At 36.3% G+C, this 13,023-nt stretch overlaps 2 protein-coding genes across 51 annotated transcripts in view; one reads left to right on the forward strand and one right to left on the reverse strand.

Annotated features, from left to right (window-relative positions):
• The first annotated feature begins 273 nt into the window (after nucleotides 1-273).
• On the forward strand, nucleotides 274-10,833 carry LOC133515351 (ATP synthase subunit delta, mitochondrial). The gene is made up of 6 exons (XM_061847878.1): nucleotides 274-433; nucleotides 632-764; nucleotides 985-1,075; nucleotides 1,633-1,739; nucleotides 5,015-5,119; nucleotides 10,614-10,833. The coding sequence occupies exons 2-6, from the start codon at nucleotides 633-635 to the stop codon at nucleotides 10,677-10,679; spliced, it is 501 nt and encodes a 166-aa protein (XP_061703862.1). The 5' UTR covers nucleotides 274-433; nucleotide 632; the 3' UTR covers nucleotides 10,680-10,833.
• A 1,476-nt stretch (nucleotides 10,834-12,309) lies between these two features.
• The window catches only part of LOC133515338 (cell adhesion molecule Dscam2), a 92,622-nt gene continuing 91,908 nt past the window's right edge, over nucleotides 12,310-13,023 (reverse strand). For 48 of the 50 annotated variants that reach the window (XM_061847817.1, XM_061847815.1, XM_061847835.1 and 45 more), the window contains one exon: nucleotides 12,320-12,532. In XM_061847817.1, the coding sequence (XP_061703801.1) occupies nucleotides 12,454-12,532 (79 nt within the window). In that variant the 3' untranslated portion in view covers nucleotides 12,320-12,453. Of the gene's footprint in view, nucleotides 12,533-13,023 lie in introns of all 50 variants that reach the window. The other 2 variants (XM_061847863.1, XM_061847864.1) reach the window with 2 other exon arrangements.

Raw genomic sequence — 13,023 nt, forward strand, 5'->3', positions numbered from 1 at the left:
GAATATAGAAGAACAGAAGTATTCTTTTTTCCTGACATTCAAAGAGTAAATAATGCTAATATTCCAGTAAAATGATAGAATGATTTTTTTGCTGTAAATATTCACGAAAGATTTAAATGTAGCTGGTCCACATACATTTTACCAGAAATTACGACTTTACCTCAAGAACCTAGCAACATTATTTTGTCTGTCAACCAAAGAATATCAGAGGGTCTACCGCAAACCACGTTCGTTGCGTTGCCTCCCTGTCATACATACGTACGTATTCACAAGTGCGACAGAGAGGCAACAGCAATGATCCGCGGTAGGCCCTCTGAATATCTGTCAACGAAAAGTCAATCGGAATCGGGGGTGCGTGTGCCTGTTTGCTGAAGGACCAAAAAACTACCTTCCTAATTTTACAATCACGTTGAACAGACAAACTATATTTAATGTGAGTAAAACTCCTACAGAATCCATTTGTTAATTTCTGCTAAATAACGATTAATTTCTTTGAAAATCGGCCTTCTAATTTTGACAGAAATGTCATTACATAATATCAAGTTAGAATACTGAATAGTATTCGGTGAATTTTATAGCCAACAAGAATATTGTTGGTGTGAGGCCAGAATTATATTATTTGTGTTTGCAGCATGTCTGTGGCACTCCGCGGTTTGTTGAGGAGCGCAGCCAGGAGGGTCCAAATCCGCACCTTCGCGGCGGAGGCCCCCAAAGAAACTGTCAAAGAGGGCGAGATGTCCCTCACCTTCGCCGCTGGTAACAAGGTACGTGTAGATTCGTTATAAAAATTACAAAAATTAATTAGGTACAATTTGGTACCAAGGCTTGTTCACAAAATTTAGTTTTGAAGATACTTTACTTATCTGCAGTTAGGTTAGTCTTACTGGAATGTAAGATTAAAGTTCTCAACAAATATATTTGAATATTGTGTAACATATATAAAATGATGTTTGTACTTATTTGTTCACTGTGTGTGTTTTGCAGGTGTTCTACAATAAGGTGTCAGTGAAGCAGGTTGATGTGCCATCCTTCAGTGGCTCCTTCGGTATTTTGGCGAAGCACGTCCCCACGCTGGGTATGTCATATTTATTTCTCATATTCACTTTTCTCTGTCATAATCACCAAGACAATTGTAAAGAAGCCAAACATTCACAATATAATCAATAAGAAGAACTTTCAGCCGCGAGACCCGAGGTTACAGCTTAAGAATTGTTCACACTCCTACTACTAAAGCTACATAACATTATTTGCCTAACCATGTCGTGACGGCTTGGAACTGTTTACTGGATAGTGTTGTGACTGCTCCCTCGGTCAATGTGTTTAAAAACAGATTGGACAAGTGGCTTTTAAACAATAAGTTAGACTGATGTTATTTAGTGATGTGATACAACTTTACAAACTTTTAACTGTATAATACTGGGCACTGCGTGACATAGGCTCATCAGAGAGGCATGTCTCCACTGACCGAGTTGCTTCATGCTGCAATTTCCTTACAAGGCAGCTTGTTCTGTGTGGACCCGCCAAATGGGGAAGGCTACTGTCTCTGTCATATTGAAGTGAATGAGTGTTGACATTGTTAATTTGACTCATCTGTAACAATATTTCCATCTTAAGAGTGTCTTACATTTTCAGCTGTCCTCCGACCTGGTGTTGTAACAGTGGTTGAGAGTGATGGCAAACAGAACAAGATCTTCGTTTCATCTGGCACCGTCACCGTCAATGATGACTCCTCTGTTCAGGTATCTCAAACAAATACAACAGCTAGCCGTATTATAAAAACTTATATTCCAAGCGGACATTTTCTGAAAGCTTTTTACCAACTTCGAATTTCATTGGAGGTTCTCAATTTGTCATTTTTTACAAAGAGGGTCTTACAAATACAAATCCTGATTGCAAATTTATCAAAAATGGCATAGCCAATTTGGTGTTTTTGTTTCAAAGGGTGAGAAGTATCACAGGGTCTCGTTGTCACTGGGTTAGGATCAATTATTTAAATATAGTCTGTCAAGCTATGTGCCATAGAAAAAAGCGGAAAATTTAAAATTTTGCGCCTTCTTCTATTGACAAAGTTATTTGACAGACTATACAAGGTGCCCATGAGGAAAAATTTAACCACATATTCCTGAGGTCATAAGAAAGAAAAAATCTTATACAAATTTAAGTTAATTCCAACAAACCAATTTTTTTTTTTTTTTAATTTTTGGATGTCATTATACATAATAAGTACATGTTCCTTGAAAATGTATGAATTAATATGAATTGGTACTTTATTTTACGTAAAAACTAATCTATTCAAAGTGTTCCTTGCCTTGTCACTTTGATGTCTGTCAATAAGCACGTCTAGACTAGCACGTCTAGTCAATCAAAAATAATCATAGTAATCGCCATCAAAAAGACGTTATGCAGTGAATCACTGAAACACAATATGAAAACGTTTTTTTAAATTGGCATTTACTCGGAAACTAGGCAATTTAAAAAAAATATATATATATGACATTTTTGTCTCAAAATACGATCCGGAATATACGGTAAAAATCTTTCCGTTTTCTCGCGGACACCGCGTATATTAGTGATTTAGGTACTTTTTATAGTAATTCTAATTTGTGCATTTACTGTCAGAAAGCTAAATTTGATGAAGTTGAACTGGTAACAAAATGATGACATACATTTTATGAAGTTGATGATCTTTTGTTAATTTATTTTAGGACTTGCTTGTACAGTCAGCATCAAAAGTAGCGGATCAAACAAAGTTTCAAAAGTATCTACCATTCTGTAACAGCTTAACAAAAAGTGATAGTTCTATATGTAGAACTTAGACTGTAAAAGATATAATTTTGGGTGTGAATTTTAGAGATTTATCTACATTTAGAAAAGTTATCCCGAATATCAGATACTTTTGGTGCATTGTTTCATCCGCTACTTTTGATGTTGACTGTACTTACGCTTATCATGGTACTGGATTGTATTTTAATAAAAGACGTTTATTCAATAAGTTTATACATAGGTACATAATAAAAGTACACAATAATGCTTAAAACTAATTGAAAGGGAATTTTAGTGACATGCATTTACAAATCGGTCTGCAGAATGTACAGTTAGCTACAGCAATAGCAATAATAGCTTTAATTAATAGAGATCACTTGACACAGATTAAAGTTAAAAATATGTTCGTAGCAATTATGTATTAGACTCAATATTGCATTTATTTTAGAGCTTTAAACCTTACATTAACCTCGTGGCGCCCAAGGCTTTTTTGGCTCTTCTTTAACTATGACCCGACCGTCCTTCTTATAGGACATAATAGTTATAGTCCTATCCGCCCAAGATTTCGAGTTGAAATTTTTATGTGTTAGAGTTACCGGTTTGAAGTGAAACTTTCGGGGTATAATTATGATTATATTAGCATGTGTTTTTCAATTCAATTATTTGTCTACCTTTTGTTCTTTACAAAGGCCACTGGGCCACAATTACTAGATTAGAAGGAATTATTAAGTGATGTAAAATTAATAACTTTTTTAGGATTAATATGTTTATTTCAGTTATTTTTCGTCCGTGGTCCGTTCCTTGTACTCCTAAATTCGGAAAGAGGAATTTCATCTTCTGAACTGGTGTCTGACGAGCTATTATCTGCGTTGTCTCCATGATCTATTGTAAAATCTGCATCCGCTTCTCCGTCATCTTCAAACTCCGAATTGTCCAGGTTACCATCGCCCATAAAGGCTTGGATTTCTTCATCCCGCAAACCTGTGATTAAAACACCTTACGTATAGGTGATCAATGCAATCCTGAACCTCTGGCTAACAATACTGGGTTAGAATAGTGCTAGATAAGTGTATCTACACAGACTAGACACGAAAACTTAGTAGTGTAAAGAGTATCAAATTATTAGTGAAAAAGTAGCATTTTCATATTAGTAATATTTCATAAACCAGCATAACATAAAGCCACAAACTAAAAACATTAAGATATTTTTAGTACTAGCTTCGACCCAACCGACTTCTCAAAGTACATATTATTTCAAACCAAGATTTCGAAGAATTTAAGCTATAAAAATGCGAAATAATTATCTCCATTTAAGAATTACCCATTCATTAGCAACTTTTTGCATAAAAACATCGAGTATGTCACGGATTATCATAATAAAATGCGATTTACTTACCACGTGTTCGTGAGCCAGCCATACCGCCGTCCATTTATCAAAAAAAATGACATCTGTCAATTGTGACAGCTAATGGTAGCATACCGGAAACTGTTCCCTAATATTTCGTTCAGAAATAGGAATAAATTATTTCTTTGACCCGCGAAATTTCAAAAATCTAGACAGAGTTTATTAATATGACCTTCTGAAAGGCGCATGAGCGGTAATTGAAAGTTACTTGAAAAAAGTTCTGGGCTGGAGTCGCCATGTTTATTTTGGTTTATCAAAAGGCGCGTGGGCGCCACGAGGTTAAAGACAAAAATTAAATATCATTTATTATTCGGCAAATAAGGCCCATACATACATATATATGTCTAATTGTCTACGATGTACAGGCGAATTCATAAATATGTGTACACATTTTTCATCTTATTACAATGGATTAAGGTGGAGAAATGTGTACATATTAATTAACTCGACTGTATACAATGTTTTCTTTTCTGCTTAAATCTTTAGAGTTTAAAAAACCTTCGCAGTTTACCCAATGAACCTAATTTCATAACTAAAAAAATAATAATGAATATGGTAATAGGATCGTGTCCTCTTACATACCAAAAGCTCTAAACCACTTTTTCCATCGATGTAATTTAAAGCATAAGTAATAAACCTAGTAAAGCTATTGTTAAAAAAAAAAAACACTAAACAGTTATGGTATAACAATAAACAGTTTAATTTTTCTTGTTTATTGATGGACTTGTTGATATTGGAAACATTTTCCGCTCCTGTACTGAGACGAAAATAAAATCAAGCAAATATTTTAAAATTGTAATACGAATGGTTGTATTGGTTGTTATTTAATCGCCGGGTGTACTGCAGGTGCTGGCCGAGGAGGCGCACCCGCTGGAGAGCCTGGACCGCGGCGCGGCGCAGGAGGCGCTCAGCAAGGCGCAGTCCGAGCTCAGCTCCGCCAGCGGAGACAAGGTACAACATACAACTAGAATTCGCACGTTACACACAATTGTGTAATATTTATTCGTGAAAATACGCGCAGACGATCCTAACCTTCAATGTATTAAATTCCCCCCTTAAGTGAACTGGAAACCTGGCATCTTTACCCTGTAAATTTATCAATTTTCTTTTCTATTTTCTAGGCATAGCTATGGAACTCATCATGTAGTAATGATATGGGATACAGCATTTTCTGTATTTTAAGTTAATCTGTGTCACCTTTGTTAGTTAAGATACTTTACTGCGGAAGAGCGGTGCCTCTTATCACAAGTATCACTGAATACTCTATTTGTGAGTTCCTGTAATTGGCTCTGTACTACTATCAAAAAAGTTTAATGTATTTTTTAAAGCTGTTGGAATTCCTTGTATAAATAAATAAATAAATAAATAAATAAATATTGAACTATTACAACAAACATTGAACACTTCATTGTACAAAAACTACCCCTTAATGTCGACAGAATGTTTCTTGACTCTATTTCTAAGTATCACTCACACATTCAAACAGTCTTACTGGGATCCTTGTAGTAGACAATTTGGCACAGCGTGAGTAGGCTTCAATAGCGTTGCGGTATGTACGTGGAAATACATGCAAGAGGATGTGGGTTCGAGACTCATTAATTTTTTTTTTGTTATCAGTAGGTATTATCAAGTACCTTTTATTAATAAATTATTTTATGAGAAATATGAGCGTTTTCCATAAAAATATTAAAAATCTGATTCTCACACATCATGATATTTTTGGGTTCTTCCAATTCAGAATCACTAGCATAATCAATCCTCGTGCTAAAAAAACCCGTAAATTTGTATTGAAATTTTAGTTTTACATTGAAATTTCTTTCACACTAAAATGTGACGTAATGGTATGGATATTTTAGGATATCTTTTTTTAATGCTAGGATGGAGAAGATTCTAAGTAGAATGAACCTAAGAAAGTCCAAATTTGTAAGTCAGATTTTCCGGTATTTTTTTCAAAAAAAAAACGCTGTTTTGTTCTAAAATTAAAGCAATCCCTTACTGCCCAGCCTTTAAAAAAGTAGGTACTATTTTACAGTAGAATTAAAACATTTTTTTACGATACATTTAATTAAATTACAGTGAGTTACAAAATTGCACGGCCTTCTATGTATAATCATTATAAAAAGAAATGAGATATTTACCATGTTTGTTTATATTATTGATTTCCCGATATTTTGACACAACTAGAAGTTTCACACAATGCCTAGAGATAGAAAATTATTTATTTATTTTATTTATTGTCAATTTCATTCAACGGATCACATCATATCCAATTAATGTGTTTATGTATTGCATTGTTTTCTACCTGGTTATTAAATTCTGTTACTGCAATAATCTTTATCTACATAAAATATACCAACGAAAGATTAATAAAGTATATATTAAAATGAAGTACACAAAATCAGGAATTACATATGACAATATCATTCAAAATCGCCTCCTCTGGCTTTGACACAGGCCCTCAAACGACGAGGCCAGTCATCAATAGCGGCACGCACGATTGTCATGTCTAATTCCGTCACTGTCTTAACTATGGCCCGCTTGAGGGAGTTAAGATTTGTGTGGGGTTTAGCACAGGCTTTCTCCTCAATAACCTGCTATATGGCATAATCCAGGGGGTCAAGGTCCGGGCTGGAGGACGGCCAGTCTTCGTGGGCAATAAAGTCAATTTTGTTCCTTCGAAACCAGGCTTGAGTTGTTTTTGCCCTATGTGCAGGAGCTGAGTCCTGTTCAAAGATCCATGGCTGGTTTTGAAATAGGGTGTGGCTTAAGGGCTTCACTATTGGTTCGAGAACGGTTTTCAGTTTCCGGTTTTCACACCTTTTTCACAGAAATGAATCTGTGTTAGCCCTGAGTATGACACACCCAAAATCATGTTTGGCGGGTGCCCACATTTGTGCAACGCAATAGGGTTGTTTCCATCTACAAATCTTAGGGCATAATTGTATCCCAATAAATTCTTTTGGATTATAAGAACATGTTAAACTACTTTTAGGGGACCTGTAATGACCATATTTTTGTAAATATTGAATTTAAAATATCTTTTGGCACACGTCACGTGACCAAACTCGAAACGTCATTGAAGATTCTGATGACGTCACAACTCTCGGATTGACACTGTTGACAGTTAGGCGATTAACAACAAATGACAAATATCAGTTGACAGTTCGTATCTTCTACGTGTATATGTAGTTATGTGTCAAACCATAAACTGTGACTTCACACAATTTTCAAAGAGCGTTTTGGGCGCGAAAGCATCTGTCAAAATATATTTTATTAATTTAACATATTTAAAGCCGTTTTTAGTATAAAAGCTGAATTTTAAGGCAACTTTTAGTTAGTATAGAAAGTAATACAAGCGTTTCAAAAAATTGGAATACGATTCTATTTTAGGCCCAAATTCATTATAGATACGACGAGATAAGCGTTATGTGTGGTATATAATTATAGCTCACAAATCCACCACATTATGTCATTTTTTATTTTTTCGATAGCATTTGTTTTAACGGAAATAAAGAGGTTGCAAATCGAGTAACAGAACTTCAGAACAGATATCATTTGATATTTACCAGTCGCTTTTCGGTGAAGGAAAACATCGTGAGGAAACTGGACTAATCCCAACAAGGCTTAGTTTTACCCTCTGGGTTGGAAGGTCAGATGGCAGTGGCTTTCGTAAAAACTAGTGCCTACGCCAAATCTTGGGATTAGTTGTCAAAGCGGACCCCAAGCTTCATTGAGCCGTGGCAATATGCTGGGACAACGCTGGGAAGAAAGAAAGAAATCGAGTAACAGAACTTAGTAACCAACTAGGTATAATAGTTATGATGTAAATGTCCATATCATGTTGGAGTCATATATGTATTAGCCAACTAATTATTCAAGATCAATACACTTAGCTCCCTTAGGTATTCGCCTAAGTACAATCTCGGGCAAAATTGAGTTTTATAAAAGTGAACTAGTTTCTAGGTCATATTTTCTATGAATTGGTCATTTTTGTAGACTCCAATTACAGTTACACTTTTCCTGGTTTTTCGCGGACCAGAATATCGATGATTTTTGTAACTTGATTTAGACGTTGCTATCATTTTCAAACCAAAAACACATAAAATCACAATTCAGAACATGCGGCAGCGTTGCTTCTATCAAGTACCTCAAGCACCAGGGCGGCTACCGGGAAAATCGAAATTCGTCAATTTCGGGCATTTTTCTCTGTCACTCTAATTACGTCTTAGTGAGAGTAAAAGAGAAAGATCCCCGCAATTTGCGAATTTCGGTTTTCGCGGTAGGCCCCCAGGTCTTGTCAAGTTTCAGCAGTGTTGCCAGGTGAGCGGAAGAGAATTATCGTACTTGAGTGTCAATATTATTGTACCGTTGAAAAAAATATCGTACGCCAATCAAAAAGGCAGCCCCTAAAAATGTCTAGCAAAATAAGCTTAAATTTCGAATTAATAATACAAAAAATACAATTTTCGTCTAAATTGCGCAAAAAATCTGTTTATGTTTGTGTATTTTTGGGATAGACTCAAACGGTATACAGGAAATTGTGACATTTTAAACTTTAAACTTACACCAAGGAGCCGAACACCCAAAAGATACTAATTTTAGCCTATTTCTGAGAGAAAGTGTCATATTTTGCTTCAAATTACTAGACTTTTAAGGTGGCATCATCCAAGGGCTGAAATTATAGTACTTTAGTGTACGATAATGCTCTTTGGAACATTACGTCATACCGGGGCCCAAATTATCGTACATGTACGACAATTATCGTACGCCTGGTCACACTGAGTGTCAGTGTCGACAGAGTCAGCTAAAAACGCGTCAAACATCGCAACGTCGCGCCGATGGCCGCCCGAGGCATGGAGTGGCAACGTCGCAATGTATTTGTACACGACATTTGTCACACACACATGAGTAAAATTTATAAAAATATAACGTTGATTATTGCATGATTTCTGTATGAAACAAAGTTTTTCTATTAATTTAGCGCAAATGAATATTCGAAAGTAGATAGATGCGCAACAATTTATGTAATAATATTGTGTAATTAATTAATAAATAGCGATTGTTTTTTGTATGAAAATCGAACCACCTTAAAAAGAGATATCTACCCTGTTATTGTAATAATCAAGTTGCAATATATTTTTTTAAATTATTAAATTCAACTCCTTTATGTCTTTGTAATTCGGTAACCTCATTGCCGAAGCACAAATATACGATATTGGGTTCGAATATGTCATAAATGTCAAATATCATACTTATAGGGACATGCATATTTAACTCGTTCGTGAATAAAAACTAGAATAGGCGTAGAAAATCATCATCACTTTGAATTATGACCAATATGACCATAGTCAAATGCACGACAATTCACTCTAGGAAGGCTTTTAGCCCTTCGACCACTAAAGACGTCCACAGAAGTGCACGGTTACCGTTATTATTAATCTTCATATATTCCAATAAGGTTTAATATGGAGTGTTATATAAAATAGCCGTAGCATTCAAAAGGTCTATTGCATGTGGTCTCATAGTTCACGGTCGAGTGACGTTGATCAGTCCGCTAAATGTGGTTGGTGCAAGGCCCTAAAGATATTTTTTTTACCATTTATAACCCGTCAGTGATGTCTAGTTGCACATGCCAAACACTGCTGCACTGACAAGGTAAAATAAGCACTAACCTAACAATTTGCATTTTGTCTGCTATGGTGTATCTTTCAGTTTTGACATTGATTCCAAAAGTAAATTCTACCAATATGATTTAGACCTTAATCGTTTATAATGCAGAAATGATTTAGAACTTTATTTTATTACTCAGTAATAGGGTTCAATATTGTGCAATTTCTGACATCATTGCATTTGTCAAACGGTTAAGACGAAAGTGCAGAACCCGCGCGAAATCGGCTTTTCATACAAATGTAGTCCTCTCTGGATACTAACATGATTGAAAATGTTTTGACACAATTGGTTGTATATCAACCACAGCAGATGATTTTTTTTGATTAATTAATTATTCATTGTATGAAATCATTTTTTCCTATAACCTTATACAGGGTGTTTATTTAGTCTCCTGCAATAATTTACGGGGTAAATATATAGTCATAATGAGCAACTTTGGGATGGGATGGGATAGTAAAATTTTTTTTTCGCGATTTTGGGTTTGGTCCCATAGTAAAAGTTGTTCAGTATGACCCATATATACAGCTCGTAAATGATTGCAGGTGACTAAAACACCCTATGTAGAGGAAAATGAAGAATACGTTTGTATGGAGAAGCGGCCGTCTCCTTTCCTCTTAAGGGTGCCAACGATTTCGGGATTTGTCGTCGCCAAGCCAACATTGAATAAGATCATATGCTCACGCTATACGAACTATAAAACGTAATTCCTTTGGTTTCGGATAGAGCCCTCTATTGGAATGTTTTAACATTTTCTCATAAGCTGTATTTATTTCAGGCTAAGGCTGAGGCGGCGATCGCCGTGGAAGTTGCCGAGGAGATCGTGAAGGCTGCGTCCGCGTAGAGCGGGCATCTAGCGTTAGTTGTAACTCAATATGAACTGAACCATCTGTATGTATAATAAACACCTCCGTAGAACATGTCAACAGTTCTTATTTATTGCATGTCACTTGTGTAAATTATTTGTTGGTCGAAATAAAACAGCGATATGTAGTTGACGTTTGAGTAGTTTATTCAACACAAATCAAACACTTTGGTACAAACTGTTAGCTGCTGCAGCGTCGGTTTCGCACAATACAAAATAAACAGGAAATGCGGCTGCGAACACAACACAGCAAGCGAATATCGAACTTATGAAAAACCCCGATAGAATAGCCATTTATTATCGCTACGTATTTATTTATTATACGTCTATCGATTCGACATTATAATTTTGGATTAAGCTACCATATAATTTTGAATAATTTTATAATTTTTAATTTGTTCACAATTTTTAATTAAGCTTCGTTACCGAATTAGCTAATTTGGAAGGTTAATAGAAGAATTGGTTGCTAGGAAGCCGCGGGACCTACCTACTGAGCTACGCGATGCACAACACATAAGGAAACACCTACACACGACACGACGTGTCTTACGCTATCTCCAATAACTATAGAAGGATTAAATTACGACTATGATTAGTAAAAATGCACCTTATCTAGAGTAACATTAGAAGCATTCAAATTCCGCATCGGTAGTGTGTGACTTGACAGTTCATACTTTAAATTCATTTCGTGTTCGTTCCTGTATATCGGTTTAGTCGAGGATTACAGTAGTGTATGTACCTAGAGTCGATTAGTTAATTTACTTCATTAATAATATTGCGTAATACATACGTCACTAACTAGCTACGGATTACACGAGTCGTTTAAAAGTTGATTAATTAGTAATAAAGAAGCTTATATCTAGACTTAACCTACGTAGTGTATGCTTAAATGCAATTTAAAAACAATAAAAAAACATACAGTTTACAATCCTAGTAAATGTTGGCAACACAATACAATAACGTAAATGGTAAAAAAGCATCACGAAATCCATAACATTAAAGGAAGCATGGGGGGAGCCCTACACCTAACCGCGAGGAAAAATAACCTCGCGCTAAACATAAAAATGGGATAAAAAATACAAAATATCACATTATTACGTGTTGAGCTTAATTTAAATCCAAACTTTCGAGTCAACACCCCGGACCGGCAAACGACGAAGCTTTCTTTAAATTAAGCTGAACAAATAAGACTAAAATAAGGTTGACTAACTCGATGTACTCGTACGTGTGGGAGTACTCGCACTGGTCGCCACTCGCTCGGCCGACAGCGTGAGATCGCGGAGCGCGGCCGGCGCGCCGGGGGGAGGGAGCTAAGATTTACGTCGCTATTGGACAGGTTCAATTTCAATACAACCGCGCCGCCGTACTATCAAGCGAATATATCAATTTGAAATAACTAGCACAACCATGATTTTCTGCTTCATATGGTAACTAGACGCGGCGCGGGTCCTAGGGGGCCCGGCGGCACCGCACCGAGACCGTCATTATGGCACCGACGTGCGCTTAACTAAGGCGAAATAAATACTAAATCCGGCCAACTAAGTTGGGATAAATTTAACTGCAAATAAAACGCGACACGCTCATTAACAATTTGGCACAACCGTATCGCTGAACTGCAGTTCCGAGTGCGTAAAACTGAAAACGAATGAACAATTAAAAAGTGGAACGTAAAGTGTTAGTTCAGCGAGACGGCGAAGTTGGAGCGCGGGTGGCGGAGCGTGGCGCGGTCGCCGGGTCGGAGGCGCCCTACAGGTTACACTGCCACAGTATCGTAGGCTGTGAGTCCCCGCCCGTGGCCTGCTTGCTGGGGGACTGGGGTGGTTGCTTCTGGTCTGAAAATGTACAAACACGTTAGTAAAACAATGTCATGTCGAAGTTTTGCAAGCTTAATGAGTGATGAACGAACGACGTTTGAGACGATTTGGGACAAGTGGGTTACAAAAATTGGTTACAATATTCTCACATCATGAAAATTTTTACATTTTAACCTAACCGGTAAGAAAATGTACTGCTGTTAGGTTAGATTTCTTATCTACCGGAAATTGTAAGGTACTGTAAGCTTATGGAGAGCACAGGGCATATATGTGACAAATCAGCAATCACTGGTTAATAAATCGCATGTCGTATGACAGTATCAAACAATGAAGGCGTTTTAATAATAATCGATAACTATTCATTAATATTAAAATGCGAGTAGCAGGCTAATGTGAAATGTTTAAAAATTAAAACGACAGGGATTTAATTTTTGATAGCAGGGCAACTTAGTTATCTGTAGCTATGCAGGGTCATCCGATTTCAGGGAATAAATGCTAAAATGATTATC

This window comes from Cydia pomonella, chromosome 2 (assembly GCF_033807575.1).
Source record: "Cydia pomonella isolate Wapato2018A chromosome 2, ilCydPomo1, whole genome shotgun sequence".
NCBI lineage: Eukaryota > Metazoa > Arthropoda > Insecta > Lepidoptera > Tortricidae > Cydia > Cydia pomonella.